General features: G+C 38.1%; 1 protein-coding gene across 3 annotated transcripts in view; it reads right to left on the reverse strand.

The window, feature by feature from the left end:
• trpm3 (transient receptor potential cation channel subfamily M member 3) overlaps positions 1–27,389 on the reverse strand; it is a 450,655-nt gene that overhangs the window by 137,227 nt on the left and 286,039 nt on the right. For all 3 annotated transcript variants that reach the window (XM_062971987.1, XM_062971988.1, XM_062971989.1), the window contains exons 3-6: positions 25,635–25,839; positions 18,826–19,039; positions 17,571–17,695; positions 7,016–7,187 (exon numbers count right to left, since the gene is read on the reverse strand). In XM_062971987.1, coding sequence (XP_062828057.1) covers positions 7,016–7,187; positions 17,571–17,695; positions 18,826–19,039; positions 25,635–25,839 — 716 coding nt within the window. The remainder of the gene's footprint in view (positions 1–7,015; positions 7,188–17,570; positions 17,696–18,825; positions 19,040–25,634; positions 25,840–27,389) is intronic.

Raw genomic sequence — 27,389 nt, forward strand, 5'->3', positions numbered from 1 at the left:
AGAAAGCACAATTTTTCATAGCTGTTATATATATAGAAAAAACATAAATTGCATTTAAACTTAAGTTTTTCTTATGAAGTTTAACCTGGGGAGTCCAATTCAGATGTCAGTTTTGGTGGATTACATTGTCTTTATGTCAAAAAAATATTGATTATACTCAATGTCAAAACTTGTTTGCTTCTGCTATGATGGCTGTTGCATCTATTGCAATGTAAATTGGTGGAAAGGTAGGTAATGATAATGTGAATAAATTATCAAAATTGGTTGAGATAGTTCTTGTAATTCTGGAGAAACTCTAATTTTCGCTTCTCAAATGTCATGGGAATTTGGTTAACCAGTTAAAATGCATGAGTAAACCAGTTTTTTAAAACCTGAAAATTTTTGGGATTGGTGGGAGAGTTGAACCCATAACCCCCTTCCCCTTGGCTATGGGCTTGATCTCTGCTACAAATGCATTCATTTGGAGGATTTTAGGAAAAGAAGATTTCAAGGACAAAGGGTTTCTCATTAGAGTGTGGAATTGCTCATCTTAGACATTTTCAAAACTGACTGGGCATTCGTCAGGCACGTCTGAGATCAAGACATCAATACCTTTGAAATCCATGACTGTGAATCACCTGGAGACTTAGTGGCAGAAGTTGTGGAAACCAATTAGCAATAACCAGCTGGGCAGTTTGACACCATCCAGTTGCAGATAGATGTGCTTTTCACTTCTCACAGAACACTTTGACAGTAGCACATGCTTTTTCAAGGTTACTTTGTTCCTTTCTTTCAATTTATGCTAGAACTGTATGAAGACACCACTTTTTTTTTTAAAAAAAGTACTATTTGTTCTTTATTTTCGCAGTGGGCTTACTGCGTTCCACCAGCTGTTCTAAAGAGTCCCATAATAGCTACTTTCTACTGAGAACAAAGAAGAGCGTTCACATAAGAAAACAGCAAGGCTTAAACAGCAGTTTGATTCTTAGCTACGGTGATTAGAGTTAGATACTAGAAATATAAGATCCACAAATTTAGCCCCCCTGGGATTATGAGACATACATACAATTCCTCTATATAGACTTTGATGTTTTTACTCTTACTACAGAGGAAGAAATCAATGTGTATATAGATCACTATATACTTAATGGGTCAATCCTATGAAATATGGAGCTATTGAAACATTATAGTTTTTCTTCCCAGGAAGAGGAGGATGTGTCAACCAGTAGACAATGGGAAAATACTATGCCAATTTTATGTCACCCTGCAAACCTCATCACCCTGGAATGAGACTACTATGAGAACATATATTGGATCATGTTTCATTGGACCCTGAAATGACTGAACCCATCTTGCTAATAAATTGTCATGTCAGATCTAAATGCCAAAGAGCAGCTGTTCAGCCTAATTTAAAGACTGTATCCCTAATGATTTAATTCCACATTATGCAAAGAAGCCAAGTTTCAAGCAGTACGGGCTGGCCATTATGTAACTAGGATTCAAATACTGATTTGCAAAACAAAAACATTCAATACAAGTAAGCATTAATGTTAAAAAAAGACTGATACAATCATAAATATTGGAAACCTTATATTTATGCTGTGTACTGTTGTTATCTTGAAAGTTTTTAGTCAGTATCCTTTCTATAACTTTTGATACTGTGTGCCATTTACAACCCTGTCATTTGATTTTCTTGTCAAGATTTGTTCAGAGAGGGTTTGCCATTGTCCTCTGATCTTGAGAGAATGCAACTTGCCCAAAACCGTCCAGTAGTTTTCCTTGGAACCAGAGCCATACTCAAATTCTGGCTCTCTATAACCTATTATATATAGTATATATTTTATATAACATGTATATCTTTATTGTAGGGGGGAGTTATATGGCTATACATATTTTAGAAGGATGAATTACAAATTGCAAGAACTCTGTACTAATTGCACACAGACTTAGGTTAAGAGCCAGCTGGGCCATTACAGAATCCCCAGTTTCATGAAGGGCTAGACTCTGAGGGCCATTTACACCGATGCTACTCAAAGTGGTGGTCCCTGGACCAGTGTTGTGCCATGAGCCATGGGGAATCAGTTCCTTGAGAATGTCCAGGAAAGAAACAAACAGTTGTAGTCAGTGGCAACAAAATTTATGCCTGTCCCTGGCACCTTAGGGAAGAAAACCCTGCTGGTCCGCTGCTTTTATTCTATATAATTATAAGGTTGTATTTAACTTTTAATGCCATGGCAACATCTCATGGAACCCTGGGGTTTTAGTCTGGTGGGGCAGTAGAGCTCTCTCACTGAGAATTACACATTCACTTTCCTAAACTACAACCCTCATGATATCATATGATGGCAGTTCAAGTGGAATCATAGTTCTATAGTGGGGTAGTGTGAAGGGGATCTTAGGTAAGGAGGCCACTGATATCTCTTAGCATTTGCTAAGAGATATCAGATATCATTTGCTTAGCATAGTTCCAAATGTGGAACTATTCAGAACTGTTTTTGATATAGTTGTCAAAGGATCTGATCTAAACTTTGTGTAGCCACTTTGTTTTACTAGCAAAAATCTATACTAGTTGGATTGCTCATCCCAAAGTATCATGAATGTTTTGAGCCAGAACTTGGAAAAGTTACTCCTTTGGAATGTAATTATTAGAATCCTCCAACCGGCCTGTGGGCCATTTACCTACCTTCACAGAAGTCAGTTAAATTATTAGGAGTCTAGCTGCTGTGCAAACCAAACCATGGAGGCGAAATACAGTTAGAGCTGAAGGGGTTCCTGCCCAAAATCTGGAGCTGGTATCTTCATGTTAACCAAACAATTAAGAGGCATATTTGGTTGTGAGATTCTGCAATGTTATCGTGGAATCAGGGCCATAGCCAGGAAAAAAAGAGGGGGGATGAGGGGTTGAAACTTATTTTTTTTGCAAATCATGAAGAGTAGTTTCATTACAGAAAATAATTTAGAAGTCAGGCTCCATCAATAAACTTCAGTGGACACTCAAGACAGATAACATTCAGTGGACACTCATGAGGATTTGGTTTTTCAGTTAAAATTAATGAGTAAACCATGTTTTTTTTAACCTGAAAATGTTGGGGGGTGGTTTGAACCCCTAACCCCCCCCCCCCCCCCCCCCCGGCTACAGCCCTCCGTGGAATTATATTTTGCACTGGTGTACTTACACTGCTATTTGTATCAGATTGTCTGTTTGCTTTCTGATATTGTGGTCATCTTATATTTTGCTAGAAAGGTTTGGGGATTTGATTTTAAAGAGTCCTTTAAAAAAAGGTCATGCATTCAATTCACTTGCTTTTATAATAATGCCAAAAGAAAAACTTGCAAGTAAAATTGATCACTAAGCAAAATCTCAACACAGTAGCACCACTACATTTATATTTAAGCAACAACTATTGAGGTGGCTATATTTCCTGCTTATTTCAGAGATAGAATTCCAAAATTCAGATTGGTTGAATATTTTTAGTCAAGTCTCTAGAGTCTAGCACAATCATTCAGAATGAAATAAATGTACAGACTAAAAGGATTTGATTTTGACTTTAAAAAGGAAATGTGACTAGCAAGCACAGTATAGAAACAGATGGTCCTTATGACTACACCAAGCCTGTTTCCATGCAACATTTAAAGCAATAAAAGTAATGTTCTTCTCAGAAGAATAACAGTAATGTAACTGATAGATGAATGGCATGACCACATTTCAAGTTTCTTGAATTATACAGCTTGATTCCACAATATTGGACTTTACAATTGCCACAAAGCATATATTTTACTAAGGTAGAGTGCTAATAGGATGTACTCAACTGATTCCCTCATTGCTGTGATCTGTTCAAAGGAGATACACAGTCAGATGCTTTTCATTATTGTCTTAACGTTTTCACTATGTTCAACTACGTTTTAGTCTCAGATCTGTTATCTATATTTGTACATCTAAGCTGTAGAAAAACAGTTGAGAGTGTTAGCATTAATGTAATTGTGAAGGCTATTAGTCAAGACCAGACAATCCTTACAACGACACTTGGCTGATTTAAGTTATAACAATGGCATTTTCTACCATGGTCCATTGATGATATATGTATTTAGCTGTGAAATGGTCTGTAAAATTAGGCATCTCAAGCTGAGCCAGGAAATACACTTGAACTTTATAGTATTATCATCTTTTAAGAGCAAATGTAGTGTAATCTAAACTCAGTGAATTCATTTCTAGAACTGTGAGGAGAATGATGAATCAACAGTGTCATACTTTGGGAACTGAAATAAGGGGATTTGCTTTCAACAGCTTGAAATGTGGTAAATGCCAAAAAGCAACCTACAACAATATCATGCTTACTCTTGGCAATGGGTCCCTAGCTGTACACCACTCAAATCTTCTGAACCAAAACATAAAGCAGTTTTATCTAGTGAAGCAATATCCTTTTATAGTGACATCTAGAGATTACATAATAATTAAATGGTACCGGCTCAGTTAAGGTCATTTTGAGTCTCCTCAGGTATGAATGGAAGTGTTTACCACTGCACAATATCATTGTGGGGTCACTCCAAACCAGTCCAACTCATACTGAAGGAATACTTAAAAACAAAACAAAACCAGGGAACTCTAATTTCTAGGCAGCTGAAAGCATTTTGAATCTATGTTCAAAGTGATTTATGGTGTTGAGGTAATCCAAAAGCACTTCTGTAGTGCATTTGGGCACAGTGACATTTCAAGATAGGTTTGCAACACGAGGACACATTTTGGAGTCTTGTGCAGTAAAGTCCCAAAATGAAAATGAACTAAAATAGAGACGAAATTAGTATACTTCGACAGTATACTTCATTATTGAAAGGCAGGAGAACCATGGCTTCAGATCCTTATAACTCTGGCTATAGCTCTTTACGGTGCTAGTAACATGCTTTAGAGCAGGCATGGGCAAACTTCAGCTCTCCAGGTGTTTTGGACTTCAACTCCTAGAAATCCCAGTCAGTTTACAGGCTGTTGGGAATTGTGGGAATTGAAGTCCAAAACACCTGGAGGGCTGAAGTTTGCCCATGGCTGATCTAGAGGGTTTGTCAATCCCTGGGACATGCTTTAAGAGTACAATGGCAGCTGCAGAAATAGAGGGATTGTTGATTCTGGTGGAAGCAGAATTAAGTAGCTGTAGCACACCACTGAATGTTGGCAAGAGATTAGCAAAAGACTGTGAAGACAGTGTTAGGGAAACTAATTGGCTAAAAAGCTTTGCCGCTGTCTTTCAAAACTGGAAGAAAGAAGCAAAGCTATAGAACTCTCCAAACGTCATCTTTGATATAGTCATTATTTGCAACCTTTTTTTCCAATTTTTGTTTGTGTAAGTACATGGTAAACTGCTGTTTTGATTATGCCTTCTTGACTGTTTTCCCAAAGTGGAGCCAATACTGCTGCTATTGAGCACCTGTAGGAGATAAATTCCCTGTCACTATTTGCTGGAAGTGGTAAGCTCCATTAGACATGTTTAGGATAGTTCTGCTCAAACAAACAGCACAATCTAGATTAACTGAAGCCCTAATGATTTCAGGGTGATAAATTCAATGACAGCCCCTAATTAGAGCAGACTCACTGAAATGAATTAGACTTGTTAGTCACAAAGAATGTCATTGATTTCAAGGAATCTGTTTCTAATGGGACAAACATTGGATTTATCCCAATGGGTCTGCACTAAGCACGATTCCAGGTTGAATATCTGGATCTAACCCAGAATCCATTTCTCTTTTTCTCCCCTTAATTCCTGCATGAAGAGTGTAATAACCCCTTGCATAAACTACACAATGCAGGGAACTGGCAAATTTATACTGCTATTCCAGAAATGTATATTCTATAACTGAATTACCAAGCTAATAGAGTGTTTTGCTAAATGTAATATATCCATAAAATCCTTCCTAGTTTCTCTTTCCTTTTCTTTTTTATAGTAACTTGGTTTTACTAAACACAGCACACATCTAAAATAATATATGCCATTATTGCTAACTGTTTAAGTTGTTTGGAGCTACTTAGTGTGCACATAATAATCTTGAATCAAATGGGTTTTTAAAAATATTTTGTTTTACATCATTGTTGGGAGAAAAAAGCTGGGATCATTGACTTACTGTGGAACAGTTGGAATGGGGAGTGGGGGGATGAAAGGGGCTAACCCTGTATGTGGACAATCACAATGAACTGGCTTTCCAGCTCATTTAAAATCCCCTTCTGAAAAAGCACTAACAGAATGTGTCAGTCCTTCAAAAGATCCAGATTACAATGAAGGAGGCTTTTACTGAAGAATCCACTTTGTAGATCTCCACATGAATCATGACAAATCAGCCCCTAAGCAATGGGGAACCTCACAACTGTTTCATGGTGCAGCAGGAGGAGTTGATGGAAAGGAAGAACAGGAAGGACACCAAGAGCTCAGACAGTTTGTGCATTTCCAGTTCTTTTTGCATCTTGGCCACTGTCATTCAAAGCCAATCGCTTCTACAGAATTTGATTAAATTTTCCATCAAATCTACTTTTGTCTAGTCTTGACACATATATTACACCCCTTTCTCCCCCATTTTAAAAGCTAATGGCACTCTGCCCATTTCCCTGGCTCTTGGGACTATTTGGAATTCTGATTATGGACTTTTCTCCCTTCTAGGTTTGTGAGCCAGTTTGTGGACAGATTCTTGGGATATTATTTAATGTGGCCAGCTATTCACTGGTATACAGATGTACAATAAATTAATGCAATTTAAACAATGGTATGAATTGATTGTGTATGTGATAATGAATAAATCTATGGGATCTGAAGTAAACTGACTGCAAATTGTATATGCCCTGGAGCACATCACCTAATACGGTATGTTTGCAGCCCTCCATCCCTCCTTCCCAATACCTTCTTATTTTTCCTACCTTCTCTTAACTGGGAAAAGGAAATAATATTTAAAGCAGCATTTCAATCTTGACTTTTCTAAAAAGTACATTGCTCATATTCTAAGACCATTATTCAGTTTTTCAGCTATGATTCTAGAAAGACATAGAGTGCAAACCACTCACGTGTATTTATCTTCTGGAGTGAGATGTGCTTTTCCAACTGTCTGCGAAGTTTCACTTCTGCACCATATTTTCCTGTGGTCCCATTATCAGCCAAGATGAAATGAGAATGCATGCTGTTGAGTACTGTCAGTTTACTCATTGGGTTGGACATTGTTTGGTACGGCCGGACCACCTGCATAAGAGAGAAAAGTAAAGAATGCCACCATGGGGACAAACAGTGTGGAATATCTTTTTTAAAAGGCTAGAGAAAATAAGCTGATAGCAAGGTGTCAAAGATGTTCTTACTTGCTAAATCTACTGGGAAGTTTCAAATGCAAATAAATCTGTAAGTCATAATGACATTGAAAAATATTATGCTGTTCAAATTCCAGTTTACCTTTTCTGCATTCCAAATGGAAAATATTAGTATTAGCTCCCTCACTATAATTTTTTGTTTGGAAATCAGTAAATGAACACAGAATTATGTTTATCATAATACAATATGCCCTCTAGATGCATTTTCAGCATTGGTAAAAAAAACAAAAAACCTTTGGAGGCCTTTCTATTTAAATCTCTCCCTCTCACCAGGTTACATACTTTACTCCCCTTTGGTCTTACTTCTGTTGTGCCAATTTAGTTGAGCAGAAAAGTATTGAAAAGTGGATGGGTAAAGGAGTACTATTTTGGTTGAAAAAGTCACATCTGTTTAAAGAGATTACTTTGTCCCATCTAGTTTTATTTTGGACTTACTTTAGCATACCAGGGATAGCATTCTATTAGTGACATGCATGTATAAATATGGATTATGTGCATGAATGTATTTCTTTGGATCAGGTATATGGAGATATTCTATAGACCTTTGTGCTTCATCAAAAATCGCTGCCCAGGAGCTGTCACATTTTGGGAAAGGTGCTCCTGTTGCTTACTAATGCTGGATTCTGTTTATGGCAGGATTATAATATAGATGAGGGATGGTTACAAAAACTTTGCAAAATAGATTCTCTTATATTTCATCCAAAAGGTGCTCTTTTCAAGACAATATGAATATAGAAATACAAGGAAGAATAACATCCTTTTTGTATTACTAATTCGGACATCCTTTTAAGAATTGATGAAAGCAGTAAGTATAAATCAACTTTTAAGAAAATGGAACTTTGTTTTTGAGTTAAATCAAAAGAACATATATCTGTTTTAAAAGCACTTGTTTGCAAACATAATCACTTGGTAAAAATTCCATAACGTTGAACCATCTTTCTTTGTTCTTTAGATGTCAGCACTTGCTGAGCATTTGTTTGTCCTTTATAGATAAAACAAAATGTCCACATTCTTCTGTTTTCCTTGAAATATGCTATCACACAGAGCAGAACAGAAAGACTTAAGCATTTGCCAGAAAGAGAGAATCATCAGCTTTGAAAAGAACAAGCAAACAACTTGCAAAAGCTCTGTAGTGGTAGTACTGGCAAGTACTGCAGAAACAAGAGTGGATGTGGCAAAAGTAAGTTCATTCTCTATTATGCTAGCAAGATGCAAATATTAATAAAGAATTATTTGATGTTGGAAAATAATACTAGCTGCTGGTTTCCTCATTCTTTGCCATGATATATGTCCTTCCCTCTCACACACCTTACTCTGTGCTATATATAATGAGCTTTTAGGTTACTGAATTCCATTATTTGAATCGGTGGTGAGTCCACTTAGTGCCAATTTGTCCTCTGCAATAAGTGAAATAATCCACCCTTTTCATTGGTGATTGACTTGAGGAAGATGTGAGGTGGATTTTTGTCCCAAGATCACTTCCTCAGTAAAGAGGGCTAAAACACATTGTGATCTCTCCAAGCGATCAGTCTAGGAACAGCAGAGTCCTATAACTAGGTTCAGAGCCTAGAAATCAACCAGCTGGAAGACCTGGCTTACATGGGTTAACAAATCTGTGCCTGCATGTCCACATCATTTGCAGATTCCTGTCATTAATAAAGTTGTGTCAAGACTCAATTCTGACATTGGTTTCTAACACTTATTGAAGCTTCCAGAAACGGGCAACTGTCAGGTACTTTATTTTCCAGGAACAGTATGAGATTGAATCAGAAGGTTGTTGTGGTCCTTGTTTACAAGACAAATTTAGCCGCTGGCAGATCTAGTCATTTTCTATACTGTATTGAAAACCTACATGTCAGTTTCACTTCCTAACTGAAAGGTAATGTTCCTTCCAACTATTATTCTTAGACAAGAAAACCACAGAAGAAAGGAGTTACAGCTCATTATACAGACACGACTGTTACAATGTCAAATACATTTTAAACATTGTGTCTGGATGTTCAGTACTGTATAGTCTGATTTTAATTTCTAAGGATACATGCTTCCAGCACAGTCTATGGGCCCTTCCACACAACCATATAACCCAGACTATCAAGGCAGAAAATCCTACAATATTTGCTTTGAACTGGGTTATCTGAGTCCACACTGCCATATATTCCAGTTCAAAGCAGAAAATGTGGGATTTTATTCAGTTGTGTGGATCCAACCTTAGTGAGATATAGCATGCAGACTAACACATATGTGTGTCTGTATGTCAGGGAGTCAATTAGGTATGGATCTCAGAATGTAAACATGTTAGAACATTGTCCTTCATGGTCCTAAAAAGTAAAGTCTAAATGATCCTATGATTAAAAGAGAGCTAGTATCACTCTGCACCTATAAGTCACTAACTCTCACTAGACCCATATTGCCCTTTGAAATGGCACTAACATGTTCCCTTCCCCATGGAATGACCCCCAACTTATTCATGGGTCATACCAAAATTCATAATTCTGGCCTCAAGACTTGACATCTATGCATGAAGTCAATTTTTATACAGTACTTTATTTATTGTGGTTTATGATCTGACAGAGAGTACCACATCTACAATACCACCCCAGGAATCATGTGTGTGTGTATATATGTGTGTGTGTATATATATATCTTACAGTTCTACAAAATAACAATGTGTTGTACATAACAGCCTTACTAGTTCTTTATATGTTGTATGATACATTCCACTTTAATTCAACAGGCTGTTGACATAACTCTTCTTACCGCATCATCATGCTAGAGCATGAATCCACTATAAATCCGGTTTCTACCTCCTGCAGAATTCTGGGGTTTGAAATTTGGTGAGGCTGAGACCTGTCTGGCTGAGCTGTTTAAAGCCCCCTCCCTAAAGTAAGTCCCATTGAACCTGATGGATCTTGTTCTCTGGCAAGCATGCTTCAGACTGTATTTTTTTTTAAATGTAAGAATTTTACATTTCATAACTGTAGCTGAAAATGGAAATCTGGGCAACTCCCCCCCTCCCCCAAAACAAACAGACAAACAAACAAACAAACAAAAAAAACCAGCACAAGGCTTTCCACCTTCAGAAGGCTATCTAGGAGAACTCAGTTTAGGAAGTTAAAGGAAGGTAATTGGTGAAAAAGCAGGAAAGGGGAAGCAGACAAGCAGAGATTGAATGTTTAATCATACACAAAGGTAGGGAAGTACTGCACTAAATTCTTGTGTCTCTTTAAGAGTACACATATACTTCCAATTGGGTGAAGCTGGGGCAGGGGAGAAGAATATCCACACTCCTTTTTATTACATTTTTATTACATCTGGGCTTCTGTGATGCAAGATAAATGATAAATCACATAATTCAATTAATTTGAAATAATCACCTATTCTGTATTGTAAACTTCCTATTGAAGGGGTCTATGCAACTTTGTTTCAGATAGCACTCAAATAACAGTCTCTCTTCCCTTTCATCAGCTTTTCTTTATTGCATCTTCATTGTTAATCTTAAAGTCTTTTATATCCCGAAAGAGTAGTACTGGTTGAGCATCCCTTATCCGGAATGATCTGGATTAGAAATGTTCTGTATTTCAGATTTTTAAAATTTTTAAATACTTGCATATACACAATGAGATATCATGGAGGCAGTACCCAAATTTAAATATGAAATTCATTTATCTTTCATATATACCTTATAGCAGAGCCTGGATATAATTTTAGACCCAGTGTTTTGAACATATTTGTGCATGGAGCAAAATGTGTGTGTATTAAACCATTGCAAAGCAAAGGTGTCACTATTTCAAACACCGGCAAAGACAATCATAGAATCATAGAATCATAGAATCATAGAATAGTAGAGTTGGAAGAGACCACATGGGCCATCTAGTCCAACCCCCTGCTAAGAAGCAGGAAATCGCATTCAAAGCACCCCCGACAGATGGCCATCCAGCCTCTGCTTAAAAGCCTCCAAGGAAGGAGCCTCCACCACGGCCCCGGGGAGAGAGTTCCACTGTCGAACAGCTCTCACAGTGAGGAAGTTCTTCCTGATGTTCAGGTGGAATCTCCTTTCCTGTAGTTTGAAGCCATTGTTCCGTGTCCTAGTCTGCAGGGCAGCAGAAAACAAGCTTGCTCCCTCCTCCCTATGACTTCCCCATACGTATTTGTACATGGCTATCATGTCTCCTCTCAGCCTTCACTTCTGCAGGCTAAACATGCCCAGCTCTTTAAGCCGCTCCTCATAGGGCTTGTTCTCCAGACCCTTAATTATTTTAGTCGCCCTCCTCTGGACGCTTTCCAGCTTGTCAACATCTCCCTTCAACTGTGGTGCCCAAAATTGGACACAGTATTCCAGGTGTGGTCTGACCAAGGCAGAATAGAGGGGGAGCATAACTTCCCTGGATCTAGACGCTATCCCCCTATTGATGCAGGCCAGAATCCCGTTGGCTTTTTTAGCAGCCGCATCACATTGTTGGCTCATGTTTAACTTGTTGTCCACAAGGACTCCAAGGTCTTTTTCGCACACACTGCTGTCAAGCCAGGCGTCCCCCATTCTGTATCTTTGATTTCCATTTTTTCTGCCGAAGTGAAGTATCTTGCATTTGTCCCTGTTGAACTTCATTTTGTTAGTTTTGGCCCATCTCTCTAGTCTGTCAAGATCGTTTTGAATTCTGCTCCTGTCTTCTGGAGTGTTAGCTATCCCTCCCAGTTTTGTGTCGTCTGCAAACTTGATGATCGTGCCTTCTAACCCTTCGTCTAAGTCGTTAATAAAGATGTTGAACAGAACCGGGCCCAGGACGGAGCCCTGCGGCACTCCACTTGTCACTTCTTTCCATGATGAAGACGACGCATTGGTGAGCACCCTTTGGGTTCGTTCGCTTAGCCAATTACAGATCCACCTAACCGTAGTTTTGTCTAGCCCACATTTTACTAGTTTGTTTGCCAGAAGGTCGTGGGGGACTTTGTCGAAGGCCTTACTGAAATCCAGGTACGCTACATCCACAGCATTCCCTGTATCGACCCAACTCGTAACTCTATCGAAAAAAGAGATCAGATTAGTCTGGCATGACTTGTTTTTGGTAAATCCGTGTTGACTATTAGCAATGACCGCATTTGTTTCTAAGTGTTCGCAGACCACTTCCTTAATGATCTTTTCCAGAATTTTGCCTGGTATTGATGTGAGGCTGACCGGACGGTAATTGTTTGGGTCGTTCTTTTTTCCCTTCTTGAAGATAGGGACCACATTCGCCCTCCTCCAATCTGCTGGGACTTCTCCCGTTCTCCAAGAACTCTCGAAGATAATTGCCAGTGGTTCTGAAATAACTTCCGCTAGTTCCTTCAGTACTCTTGGGTGTAGCTGATCTGGCCCTGGGGACTTGAATTCGTTTAGAGAGGCCAAGTGTTCCTGGACAACTTGTTTCCCTATTTGGGGTTGGATTTCCCCCAATCCTTCGTCCATTCCGTGTTGCTGAGGTTGAAGATGGCTTTCTTTTTCTGAGAAGACCGAGGCAAAGAAGGCATTAAGTAGTTCTGCCTTTTCCCTGTCCCCTGTCGCCATCACCCCATCTTCTCCTTGCAATGGCCCTATCGCCTCCTTTTTCTTCCTTTTTCTACCAATGTAAGCAAAAAAGCCTTTTTTGTTGTTTTTTATGTCCCTGGCAAGCCTGAGCTCATTTTGCGCTTTAGCCTTGCGAACCTTTTCCCTACAGGTGTTGGCTATACGTTTGAATTCTTCTTTGGTGATTTCTCCCCTTTTCCACTTCTTGTGCATGTCACTTTTGAGCTTTAGCTCAGTTAGAAGTTCTTTGGACATCCATTCTGGCTTCTTTGCACTTGTCTTATTTTTCTTCTTTGTTGGCACTGTTTGCATTTGCGCCTTGAGTATTTCACTTTTGAAAAACTCCCATCCATCCTTAACTCCCTTGTTTTTTAATATCGGTGTCCATGGAATGCCGCTCAGTAATTCCTTCATTTTTTGGAAGTCAGCTCTCTTAAAGTCCAGAATGCGTGTTTGACTTGTCTTAGTTTCAGCATTCCTTTGTATTGCAAACTGCAGGAGCACATGGTCACTTGCCCCTAAGGATCCAACCACTTCAACTGTATTGATCAGGTCTTCCACATTTGTTAAGATTAGATCAAGAGTTGCTGATCCCCTTGTTGCCTCTTCTACCTTCTGGACCATAAAATTATCTGCAAGGCAAGTGAGGAATTTGTTGGACTTTGTACTCTTGGCTGAGTTTGTTTTCCAACAGATATCGGGATAGTTGAAGTCGCCCATGACTACTATATCTCTTCTTTGTGCCTGTTTGGTCAGCTGTTGACAGAAGGCTTCATCAAGTCCTTCATCCTGACTCGGAGGTCTGTAGTAGACACCCACGACAAGATCTTTTTGAGTCCCGGTTCCCTTGATTCTTATCCAGATGCTTTCAAGCTGGTTTCCCGGATTACAGTCTTGCATTTCTTCTGCAACGTAACTGTTTTTGACATATAAAGCTACTCCCCCTCCTCTCCCCTTTGTTCTATTTCTGTGAAAGAGGTTATAGCCCTCAATGGTTAAATTCCAGTGATGGGAGTCATCCCACCAGGTTTCAGTGATGCCTATGACATCGTATGTGTGGTGCTGTGCTAGGAGTTGGAGTTCGGCTTGCTTATTTCCCATGCTCTGAGCATTAGTGTAAAGACATGTAAGCCCCTGTGACCTCCCCTCGAACTGTTTATTTGGGATTATTGTGCTCTCTGTACTTGGTCCTTGCTGTGTTTGTGCAGCCCTCCGTTTAGCCTTTCGACGGTTCCCTGTGGTCGTGGGTAATATAGTGTTCGCCAGGCTGTTGTTCCCCTCCCCCAGTGGATCTAGTTTAAAGTGCGCCTGATGAGGTTTGTGAGTCTGTGTGCAAAAAGATGTTTTCCTACTTGTGTGAGATGCACCCCATCGCTTGCTAGTAGTCCATCCTCTTGGAAGAGTAGACCATGGTCAAGGAAGCCAAAATGCTCCTCTTGACACCATTTTCTGAGCCAGTTATTGACCTGTACTATTTTTCCGGCCCTTGTAGAGCCGTGTCCTACAACAGGGAGAAGGGATGAAAAGATCACATGTACATTATACAGTTTTAGCTTTGTTCCTAGAGCTCGAAAATCATTTGTGATCTTTTGAAAAGTATGCCTAATGGTGTCATTGGTACCTACATGAATCAACATAAGGTGGGGAGGGTGATGGGGCTTTAGGAGCCTGCTGAGCCTCTGAGTGATATGGTGTATTTTTGCCCCCGGGAGGCAGCATGTTTCTCGAGCCATCCCATCCGGTCTGGAAATGATGGCTTCCGTTCCTCTAAGGAGGGAGTCACCTACTACCAAGACCTGTTTCCTTTGAGGATTGACAGGGTCCCTTTTATGCAAGACAGTGTGTAGGTCCCCTGAAGAGTGTTCCTGTTGAAGTGAATCATGTAGGTGTAAAGTGTTGTCCTCCTCCTCAACATCCCCAGTGCATTCATCAATGACAATCCATTGAGATACATCTGAGAGCCCATTACTCTCCCAAGGATGTTCCTGTTGCTCCTGGTCTATGATTGGGGATGGAGCATTTGCATGATTACATAAGTGTGACTGTGGTGATGCACTGTCCCCGTCAGGGCTATCCCCTGCGCATTGATCCAGGGTGGTCCACTGAGTGGTATCTAAGAAACTGTGGTCCTCCACAAGATGTGTTTCCTGATTGTATGTTAATGATGTAAGAATTTTAGATTTTAGTGTATTTTGGTCTTTGGAATTCAAGATAAGGGATACTTAGATATCTTAATATCTTAAATATCTGTCAGTTTTAGAAATTTATCGGTAGATTCCCTTTTCCAAGCAGTCATAACACTCATACCTGTTTTGAATGCTCACACTTAGTTCTATGCCACAGAAAGAAAAAAAAGAATATAATCTGAACATTAGATGAGCTACGCAAATGCAGTAAGCAGGAAATGAAGCCTGAACTCTTACTAGAAGCTCACTAAACAGATATTTCCATACTTAGGCATATCATGAGACTCACTGGAAAGGACAATAAGGTTGGAAAACGTAGAAGACAGTAGAAAAAGGGGAAGATTGCATTTAAAGTGGAAAATTCAAAGAAAGCCATGTTCAAAGAGATCTTATAGTACCTTAGAGACTACAGAATGAAGTCTGTAGCATCAACTTTCACATGCTATCTACTTCCCCAGTGCATGGATGAGCAGAACAGTTGATGATCTTGCAGATCTCTCATTCATAGGGTTGGCACAAGTCTACGTTGACTTGATAGCAAAAAACAGCATCAAGGGCCCATTCAAAAGTTATAGTAGGGCTCCTTAGCTTCCTCTTTTCTTTTTGTCTTGATTTCTGAAGTGCGACAATTTCTGGAGATTTGTTAGCATTCTTTCTAAGTGCCGACAAGAACCCTTGAGACCTTGCAAGTCACCCAAAAGCAAACAATTACAAAATCATTGTTGCTGAACACAGATTTAGAACTAGTCAGTTACATTGTAGAAAAGAAATACAGGCAGAAACAGAACAGGATTCTCATCTCTGGAATGTTATATGTTGCCATTGTGAGTGAGGTATTGGTGAGTCCTTTGGACTGAAAGCAATGAGAGATTCCTAGTCAACTATGGATTTCACTTGGGGACCTTCCACACAGCCCTATATCCCAGAATATCAAGGCAGAAAGTCCCACATTATCTGAGATAACCCAATTCAAAGCAGACATTGTGGGGTTTTCTGCCTTGATATTCTGGAATATAGGGCTGTGTGGAAAGGCCCTTGGTTATCTTAGGTCATTCACCACCTCATCTTAACCTACCTCAAAGGGCTGTTTCTGAGAATAAAGGTGAGAAATTATGTATACTGCCCACAGATAGGTGAAGGAAGGACAAGATAAATATGTAACAAAATACATTCTGCACACAAAGGGAATGTTTTGACAGTTTTTCTGTTTTGATGGTAACTTAACTAGACACTCTGAACCCACTTACGGTGTTACAAGAGTGATTTGAATTTGATAAGTCTTTGACTGTACTAGTTTGAATCCAATAATAATAATTTTTTTTGCACAGACACTTTGTTCACTGTATTCTTGGTCACTGCTTTTCAACTGCATTAATGTATTTGTTACTATAACATATTGTCTCTTGTTTCCTATTTTCAAATGGTAGAAAATTTACCAAATGCAGAATTGAATCAATTGAACATCTTGGAAGGGAAAGAAGCAAGAAAATCACATTCAAGGCACCCCCAATAAATGCCAAGAAGCAGGAAAATTGCATTCAAGGCACCCCTGACAGATGGCCATCCAGCCTTGGTTTAAAAGCCTCCAAAGATGAAGCCTCCACCACACTCTGGGGCACCGAGCCTGGATGGCCCACTAGGTCTCTTTCAACTCTATGATTCTGTGATTCCAACTGTTGTTATTGTTGTTGTTGTTATTGCTGCTGCTGTTGTTGTGTGCCTTCAGGTAATTTCTAACTTATGGCAACCCAATCATGGGATTTTCTGAGGCTAAGAGTTTGATTTATCCAAGGTCACCTAGTGGATTTTCATGCCTAAGCAGAATTTGAATCCTGTTTTCCATAGTTCAGTGCTCAAGCTTCTATGCCCCACTAGCTCTGAAGTAGCATGGTTAATTCTTTGAAATTTCTTACCAAAAGTAATATGTGGGTGTGTTTTCTAGGAATAGTTTTCACAGCAATAAAAAAACCTTTATGCAAACTTCACAATATAGTTGTTACGAATGTAAAATGCACCAGCTTATTCTTTGTAACCAAGGAAGTACATGTGACTCATTACAAAGGGCTGCCAGGAAAAGTGAATGTTAATGTTGATATTACTTCCACTGAGCTTGTGTTGTGATCACACCATCTCACAAAGTTTCCTGCTTTTGATTTACAGCTATTGACAGTGCTGGTGCTGACATGAGTAAGGAATTCTACAAGATGACAGTGTCATGAGATGTGTCAAATATGTTGTGTTTCAAGAAAATGGAAGATAATAGTGTCATACATAGGTAGGAAAGGTACAGGGCAGTGGTCTGAGGAAAGACATTATATGCTGTGAAGCTGTCCTTAGATATTGTTATTCTTAATGTCCTGGCATTTCATAATTTTCACAAAACTAAAGTCACTGTTCTGCATTGCTCTGCATATCTTTTATAATGAAACAATCTGAGATTATAATTGGTTTTAATCGTGACTATTATTCCTGAAAAGTTCAACACCAAGAAAATATTGACAAACAATATGTTGTAAATAAGCCAGAGACTTACATCTTTTCCAACCAGATCCTCTTGGTTTTCTACAATTCCCCAGGGAGCTATTCCAATAGTGCAGATCTTCCCTCTAGACTTTGAGGCATGGTCTTTCAGTGCATCCCCAACATGACGAATGACTCCTGGATGGAAAAAAAAAGACATCCAAGGACACAGTAATTGAGTTTTACTAGCAACCCCTTGTAAGATACACACACACACACAAACTGTAATAATGAAATGTATGGGAATACAACATATCTCATGGAAATCTTTCATTTTTAAAAAAATGGTTTAATGCTTATTTTGCATAGACTCACAGGTTTCTCCTTACATCCGCATACACACCTACACACTTCAGTTGATACACTAATGTGTCGTGACACAGGGCCCTTCCACCCAGCCATATAACCCAGAATATCAAGGCAAAAGATCCCACAATATCTTATTTGAACTGGGTTATCTGAGTCCACACTGCCATATATTCCAGTTCAAAGCAGATAATATGGGATTTTATTCAGCTGTGTGGAAGGGGTCACACAGTTTGGAAAGCTCTACTCTAGGCAGGGAGTTATGTGAGTTCATAAACCCCAGCAGTTGTTCACTTCTGGTTGTGCAGAAGAAGGGATTTAAGCAGGTTGTGCTTGCAGGCAACCCTACTTATGCAGTCTTTTTAATTAGTCCCTCTGTATATTCTATAATCTCCTAGGGCTGGATTAAACCAACATCATATTTACAGCTTCCTGCTCTTTCCAGCAACTATCTATAGCTCCAACCAGAGAATAATCAAGCAAATCGGATGTGCAACAGTTCTGTACTGAGATTATAAACCTTTGTAGTGAGATTGGAAACTATGCCATTTATGCCACTTCCTTCTAAGTAAAATCACACAATATCCAATGCATTTTTGCATTTAACATGTACTTTTTAAAATATTCAGATAGGAATGGTGGTAAAATTGAGCAGAATTAGAACCATGGCAAACAGTTTAACACCTCTCCATTCTAACAAGCATTACCACTAGGAGCTTTTCTCTCAATGCAAACATAAACATTTCCAAAGATTACCACTACCTTACCTGCTGTGGCTAGCTTTTTACAAAATCATGCATATCAAATGAAATGCTTAATGAAACATTTAGATTGAAAGGTCAGGACAGAAATATAATATGCAGCTATAATGTCACTGATTTCCTTGAATGCAAGTTCTATCACGGATCTTGTAAACATCAATACAAAAACTGCAGAAAAATCCCCAGCCAGACTGCTGTTACCTGTGTTTACTCCTCCAGTGAATATCCATGCTCCTGTTGTCATGGCTGCTTTAATGAGGCCTTTCCCAAAGACTTGCTTGAGTTTTGGCTGAAGTTCAAAATTCTGGAGACCTCCATGCACAGAGATGAGAAGTTTGGGGAGTTCAAGCTGCCATTCCTTAGTCATCAAGTGTAGGAGAAGATCAGGCTTTGTGTCAAAAGACACACGCACATACTACAGAAAGAACAAGGTAGTTCAAAACAAATGGAAGAAAAAGTGAAGAAAAGGGTAATAAACATTATTTCTGTCTTCTCTAACTCTTAGTAACGTTGATGCATTTTTGCATGTATTTTTGCTGTCGACAGCTTTCCCTAAAATTATGTCAGTATTTTTTGACTTTACTACATTTTTGTACAACAGAACTTGTTCAGAAGCTAATACAGAACAACAGCTCAGATATATTAGTATGAAAGATACATCAGCAAATATAATATAGTTTACCAGCAGAGGAAAGAGAGCAAATTAAATTAGAAATGTTGATTTAAAGAGAGTAGGATGCTTTTATAATTTGATTTTCTATGAAATTGTTACATAACATGGCAACCAAAGACTTCAAAACTAACTGAACTGTCAGCAAAATTTGAATCAGTCATTTTAAAACAGCACCCACACATCAAACTGGTGTTGAGTTCTAGAAAAAATGCAAGCCTATGGAATTGGTATCTTTTTGTGATGAGCTGCCTTAAGCAAGCAATTGGTTTAATATGAACACAAATATAAAATACATTATCATTATGGGAAAGGCTGTAGTAGAGCCTTGCATTCATTTCATATCCCTCCCTTCTTACTCATTCCTGTGGAGAAGATAAAATGTGTTTGTTCTGAGTTTTAACTAACTGCTGTTCAGTGTTATATCCAAATCCAAACTATGGTACGCCTTAACCAAATTTTGTTAAAACAAGAAAATTCAAATACTGGTTTAGGGAATTTCTTTGTTTCAATTCGGCTGCATCTATACTGTAGAATTAATGCCACTTGATACTGTTTTAACTGCTATGGCTCAATGCATTGGGATCTAAGTGCCCTTCCAGACAGGCCCTAAATCTCAGGATCTGATCCCAGGTTTTCTGCTTTAAACTAGACTATATGAGTCTGCGCTGCCAGATAATCTGAGATGAACAGAAAACCTGGGATCAGATCCTAGGATATAGGACCCATCTGGAAGGACCCTTAGGAGTATAGTTTGGGTAGGCACCAGTACTCTAAACAGTATACCATGTAAAATTACAACTCTCATGATTCCATAGCTTTGAGCTATAGCAGTTTAAAGTGCTGTTAAACTGCATTCATTCATGAATTTTAAACTCATGTCCTGTGTTTTGGTCTCTGTCCTGTGTAATTAATGTGTATTTTACAGAAATGCTTTGATAGGTATTTTTATGGAACTGTGTTTTAATATTTCTGTTTGTAGAATTTTTATAGTATTTATAGTATTTGTGTTTTTTTTTTACTGTGCTGTTCAGTTGTAAAAAGATGCCTCGAGGCCATATAAAAAAGATGCCTATTTTATATTAGTAGATACTGCTGTATTTTATTGATTTTTAAATCTTATTGTGTGTCATTTTATGTAAAATTGTTGTATAAATTTATATTGGCATTGTTTTATGTGCTGCATAATATGTATTTTATGTGCTGCACCTTAGAGTGCTTTTGTGAGCTGTCCCGAGTCCCTTCGGGGAGATGGTGGTGGAACATAAATATGATGATGATGATGACGATGATGATGATGATTATTATTATTAGGAGAGGCGGGTAAGACATAAAATAGTTATTATTATTATCATTATTATTATTATTCTACAGTGTAGAGGCATCCTTCATCTAAACTAACAAAAATTTAGACATTGGATATAACAAATTAAATGTTTATGTGGTTAATTTTTTTAGCTACATCCTTGCAGCTATTCCAGAAGAGAAGTGATAGTGCCTTCATGAAGCTCCAGTGCCCACGTTTTGCATGCATGGAAATGGAAGAACATGCTATCTGACCAACAGTTATCTGGCCTTTGTCAAACTTGACAGCTTTCAGAAAGCAAGTAATTTTCCCATATTGGCTTGGAACTTATATACTGATTGATAATGGAGTATGAACAGGTGTTTCTCAAACACTGCCACCTCTTAATGCATTACTGTTGTATTGTTATTGTGTGCCTTTAGGCTGTTTCTGACCTATAGTAATCCTAAAGCTATCATAGGATCTTCTTAGCAAGATTTATTCAGAAGCAGTTTGCTGTTGCTATCCTCTGAAGTTGAAAAAGTGTGAATTTTCCCAAGGTTACCCAAGGGATTTTGTGGACAACCAGGGATTCAAACCCTAGTCTCCAGAGTCACAGCCCAGTGCAGAAACCACAACACCACGCTGGCTCCTTCTTAATGCCTGCAAGACTTCAATTAAAAGCCATAGACAGTTGGAGACTCTGGCATAACATTATCAAGTTGAATAAACTTCACTAGAATCAAAGGGTTGCCGTATAGTTTTGGCATGTAGGAGAACCATGTTTCTTATTACTGTAGTATTTCATGGCAAACTTTTGGCTTTGAGGAATTTGGATTTATAAGTCTCAAGTATAATTTTATAATGACTAGAATGGAAAGAAAGACCTTTGACAGTGGTAATATAATACTTGGGAAAACCCCAATTACCTTTCTAGTTCAGTTCAAACTGCAATATTTACCTTATAAGTAGTTGGCATCAAGTTCTTATTCAAGTCAACTTATTTATGGACATTAAAGGGGCTCATTACTTTTCTCAATTAACAAAGCATCACAAGCATTGTTTTACTGCCAAGAAAATCTGAGCAGAAAATTGTAGTGGTGATAAAACTACTGTATAGGAAAATGCAGTGTACTTATTATACATTCAATTTATTAATGTATATACAAGATATTTATGATGTTCTCAAGTAAAGCTATTACAGCAGTGTAGTGAAGAATGTCACTGATATAGGATTACAATTAAATAGAGCACAAAGCAGTTCTACAGCTTAAACATACAGAACAGCAGACCTTTTCAAGCATCCAGTTTTTAAAGTATGCATTTCCAAGCTGCTCTAACATTTCATAGTTGTAAAAATATGCCTTGATTTTTGTCCCTAGACAGAAGTGGGCAGATTCTTCAAAACTGGCAAGATGGAATCTAACTATAGACCTTGTAACTACATCATAGGTATGATACTTATTACTTTTTTGTTCTTCATTTTTTTCTCCAGTCCTCCTTTTAACAAAGATTCTGATTTTGAGGAATTTAGAATCTTGCATATTGCAAACTAATTGGGATATTTAGTTTTGTTTTGACCTAATAAAGTGAATGCTCAACAGTGAATTTTGCAATTTTGTTTTATGAAACAAGTTGCCCATGTTTGCTCAGTGCATGTAAAAATGCCTCTAATAATTAAACAGCATGCAGAACACAGAATGTTATGTGCATGACATAGCATTTTCTGGGTGGAAAATAATATTTCAACACAAAAATGTTAACTCACTTTCAGAAAATGCTATAATTTCAGATTCGTTCTGCATAAAATTTACACATGGTTGATTGGCACAGAAAACACCATTTTCTGCACAGGAAACACATTTTTCTGCACAGTTTATTTTTGAACAGGAATTAAAATTTCTGTCTCAGAATATTATTTTTCATGCAGAAAATGTTTTTTTCCCCTGTGGAAAACAACCACGTGATTTTTTATATGGAAAACATGATTAATTTTCAAAGATGTTTTCACAATGGGAAGAAAATTGCTGAAATTAATTTTCACTACTTTTGAGAAGAAACTTAATGAAGAATTATATTCACAGTGTTGCAGTCTTCTATCATCCTTATTACAGTCCTGCTACAGACAAACTCACTCTGCAGTATTTTATGTTCAGTTTAATTCTGGATTCAATGACAATCAATTTCCTATTCACTCACATCTCCAACCAAGTGTTTGCAAGATCAGAAAAGGTCAAGGGTTATGGAGGACTACTTACACACAATATTATATAGAGAGTTGCATAGAGAAATGCAGGTATTTGCATTTTTACAAAAACATGATCTATAAATCTAAAAGGTTTGGCCTTTCTCAATAAAAAATCAGGGGCTCTTTCACATGCTTTGGAATCCCACAGTTTGTACTTTTGTGAGGCATTAGAACTCTCTAGCTGAAGATCCTAAATATCGACCCATAAACTGCAAATAGTATGGCATAGCAGTTTCAATTCTCTACTCAGACACTGAAATGACTAAGTGACTTTGGGCACGTTTCATGCTCCTAGCCTTAGAGAAGGTCAAAGGCAAACCCCTTCTAAATAAATCTTGTAAAAAAAAACTCATGAAAGGGCCGGAAAGGACTTAAAAACACACAAAAACAACACATTGCAAACCCCAGGGTTCTGGAGGATGGAATCATGACAAACAAAATAGAATCATAGAATTATAATATAGCTTCAATTCTACTATCTATGGCACAACTTTCATCTGCTGTTGATAAACAGCAGGTGGCGGTTGCTTGCTATTCCCACCAACATAGCCCAAGTCCATGTGTTTTTACTATTCATGAATGACAAGGGATGGCATGGTTGTTTCCAGTTATATTCCCCCCACCCAAAAAAAGTTGGCATATTTTGTTAGACTGTGTCTGAGATGAAGGTGGAAAGGATGTACAGAACACTCTTGACTTCCTGGGCTAAGGTGACTAGGTAAAAGGTATGATATTTGCTGACATATATCATGTTCATGGAAAGTAATATGCTGGAGAGCCTTAAATCAAGCATAACAAATGGAAAAGGGTCACTAGGCTTGAGGAAGTGTGGCATTTTACTGTATTAACTAGAATTGGCTTTTTTGGCTCTGTAGAAGGGTTCCCTGGAGCAGAAATATGCTTCATTGAAGAAGGACTGATACATTGCATTCTGGAATTAGACAATTAAATTGTATCAGTTCATGTATACATTTTGTTGAATAAGCAAACTGGTTGTGCTGATAAAAATATAACTGCATCTTCTCAAAGCGGAGTATCTTTTTGGGGTAAGAACAAATTACTTTTTCAATGATAAGCAGAAAGTCTCAGAAATCACACATGGAAAACTGCATTCATTTTCCAAGTTACATCAGTATCTAACAGAGCCTGATTTTTTTCTTGGATGTTTGACAGGCTGGAGTGTTTCCTTCTTCTTTGATAAATACAAAACACTGCATTGCAGAAGAACTTGGTTACTTTATATTAAAGAACGCACATTCAATAAACAGTTTTGTTAAATTTCCCTCCTTTTGACAGTGGAAAGCAGTGGGGGTTGATCTGCCTAGTCAACTCTCATGAAATGAACAAAACATTAGAGGATTTTTATCTGCACTGAGTTTCATTTTTGCAGTAATATCTGTATCTCACTCTCTTTGGCCACATTATTTCCTGGCACCAGGCTCAAACTGATTGAAAAGAAGGTTCATTTACAATGTGCAATACCCTCTAATGTTTAGCAAGGGCATGAACATGGAGCTAAATGTAAAATGGAACAGATTTCCTTCTGCACTATTAGCACTTGCCTTACAATTTTAGAATATATTGGAGACAGGATGCAATGGCTCATTTGAGGTGGATAGATCAGAAAGCATAAACAATGCAATGCTGCAAAAGATACTAGCCATGCATAGATTTCTGCTGTCCCTTTATTCTAAAATGTACGTAGTACAACTTACCTCATACCCAGGTATTATGATAACCAATCCTATCTTTCCATCTGCAATTGCTCTCATTCCTCACTCCAACCAACTATGAAGTACATTGCGAAAGCATCCAACAATGTCACCGGGCTTCTGCAAATGCTAAAGGCAATCCCTCAATTTCTACAGCCTTCCCATGGGGCAAGGGCCCAAAAATGGCTTCTGATTTGAAAAAAGAGGGAAGAAGCCAAAAATGTACCAATGCTTCTGGAAACATTGCAATGGATTGAGGAAATTCTCTAATATCAAGTCAGACCACTAGCCAACTTATCTCAGTACTGTAGACACTACTGTCAATGGCTCTCTGGAGATTTTGGCTGGGACCTTTCTTTGACCTATATGGAATTTGTGGATATTTAACCTACAGTTTACCATCTTCACTCCAATAATTTTAAGACAAATTTTAAGAGTTTTAAAGATTTAAATTGTAATTGTGTGAATTATATTATATTATGTCTTGTTTATTTAAGTTGCTTTTATAAATTTTATTGAGTTTCTATATGTTATCTTTGGCATTGAATGTTTACCACTGTGTTTTATTTTGCTCTGAGCCACCATGAGACCCTACGGGGAGATAGGGCAGGCTATAAATAAAACATTATTTATTTATTTATTTATTTATTTGCATGTGAGGCAAAAGCTTTATTTCTCACATTCTTCTTGCCTCACCTGTAGTTTTCCACATTAGCAATTGCAGGTGAAGCTTCTTGGATTCAAGAATTATCAACATTGCCCATGTAAGACATTATGTTGATTAGTTTTCTGTGGAGTAACCATGTTAGTTTGGTGTAGATAAAACAGGAGTTTTCTGGAAAATGTGTCCAATACTAATTTTTACCATGAGGTTTCCCACTACATCTACAACATGGATTATTGCTCCAACCATTAACAAAACTGCAGGAAGAGTATTGTGAATAACTCTTGTTACTAGCGCAATTGTCACTGTCAGTTCCTTATGCATTTAATTTTCCGCTTGCTTCATTGTCTACACATTCATTTCAGAAAACCATAAAAATACATACATACAGAAGAAAGGTCATTTCCTGGCACCATAAGATATTTAATTACCATGGCTTTATTCGAGTGACCTCCACCTTGAAACTCAATGGTTCCGAAGGCATCCGTGGGGCTGAGTTGCGTGTGCTTGCTGATTGACCACTTCTCTGACTGGACATCATTCCGAGAGAGCCGCCCTTCATTTTTCTCATTCTGAATAATGGTGATACTTGGAGTGAGCCCCACATGTTGACCTATTAGGCGTCCACAGCAACACCTATGACATTAAGCAAAATAACTTGAATTTCTAGGCATAACAGAAGAATAGACTAGATTTTGCCAAACCCTGTAGCCAATATTTTCAGCCTCTAAATTAGTCATTTTTACCTATAAACTGGGATATATTTTTAAATCCAAGTTGGGCCATATATGAAGCTGTGAGCCCTTGCTAACGTAACAAAGTAACCTTTAGAACTCATTTTCCGGCCATCTTGCTTAACCCTTGTATGCTAGGGTTAAAATACAATAATAAAATATTTTGTGATTTGTGAAGTATTTTCTGATCTCGGTGAAAATTTCAGCACCTTTTATGTTAGGGCTAGGATGTAAGGGATGCCTTATTCCCAAAGAGAATCCCAGTGTCTTCCCAATGAAGGATATTTCTCCTGAAAGGGCCCAATCTAATAACAACCAGAGGACTTCTTTTCTGGGACCCCTGTGGGGAAATGCAGGCTCCAAGACACAAATTCACCCTCAAACTGGGCCTTGTTTTGACAAAAGTAAGCACAAAAGGTAAACAGGCTTGTACCCAGAAATGATATAACCATGTGCTTCAGGTTGAGAATAAGACAGATTATGTTGTCAAACAGAACTATCTTACATCTATATTTCCTAGATATTAGATATCTAAGAGGCACTTGCTGCATGGCTACTATAGACTGCATCTTCCTAGGTCTACAGTTAAAATTTGAAGAAACTGTTTAGAACTATTAGGGTGACAACACCACAGAATACCTACACTGCAGATCTAATTTTGTGTGAATTCTGCAACAAAACAGGACTCAAATGTTCTATCCTGGTACACGAGGGTTAAAGAAAGCTGCATGTCCTGCAACTCTCTGGAATTTAGGATCCAGATGATGAGTCTGTTTTCTACAGTTCCGTTTTGTCCTAGTGATAAGTTATTACAAGCAATCAGCCATATGAAATACCCTGAAAGCCAATCAGGGTGCACAATAGCCAACAAGATAAGATTTTACATGTCAGCTCACATTTAACTTACTTGAAATCACGGCACTATAGCCTTTTCATGTCTCTTTAAAGTTGATGTGAAAAGACAATACTGCTGTGACTTTCAGCAGGTCAAATGTGAGCGGACACATCTGAACCCACTGATAATAGCAGCTGTTTTTGTTACATCAGGATGACATTTCTATAGTATTTCCAGTTTCATGAGATTTTTTTTTAAAAAAAATACCTTTGTTTTTCAATAGAAAACTGTAAGTAAAGGTAATTTCAACAATGCCTCATATTGTGCTCAAAGGCTATATTAAACTAAATATATTGGGTTGCATCCAGCTGTGTCTACCTGCCAGTGGAATGAACAGTGGATGAAACTGGCGGAATAAATTCCCTTCCCCACCTGCAATTCCTGTTGACAAATCTATTTCAGAGACTACAGATATGATTTTGCTTGTACAGGAGGAGTGTGGAGGGCATCCTTTGGCTCCAAGGAAGTCTTCATATGTTTGATATCACTGACTCATCTTGAAATGAAATTATTAAACTCATTATGCAGAGTAAATTCAAATAATCGAAATGAAGCTG

This window comes from Anolis carolinensis, chromosome 2, assembly GCF_035594765.1.
Source record: "Anolis carolinensis isolate JA03-04 chromosome 2, rAnoCar3.1.pri, whole genome shotgun sequence".
In the NCBI taxonomy this organism is placed as follows: domain Eukaryota; kingdom Metazoa; phylum Chordata; class Lepidosauria; order Squamata; family Dactyloidae; genus Anolis; species Anolis carolinensis.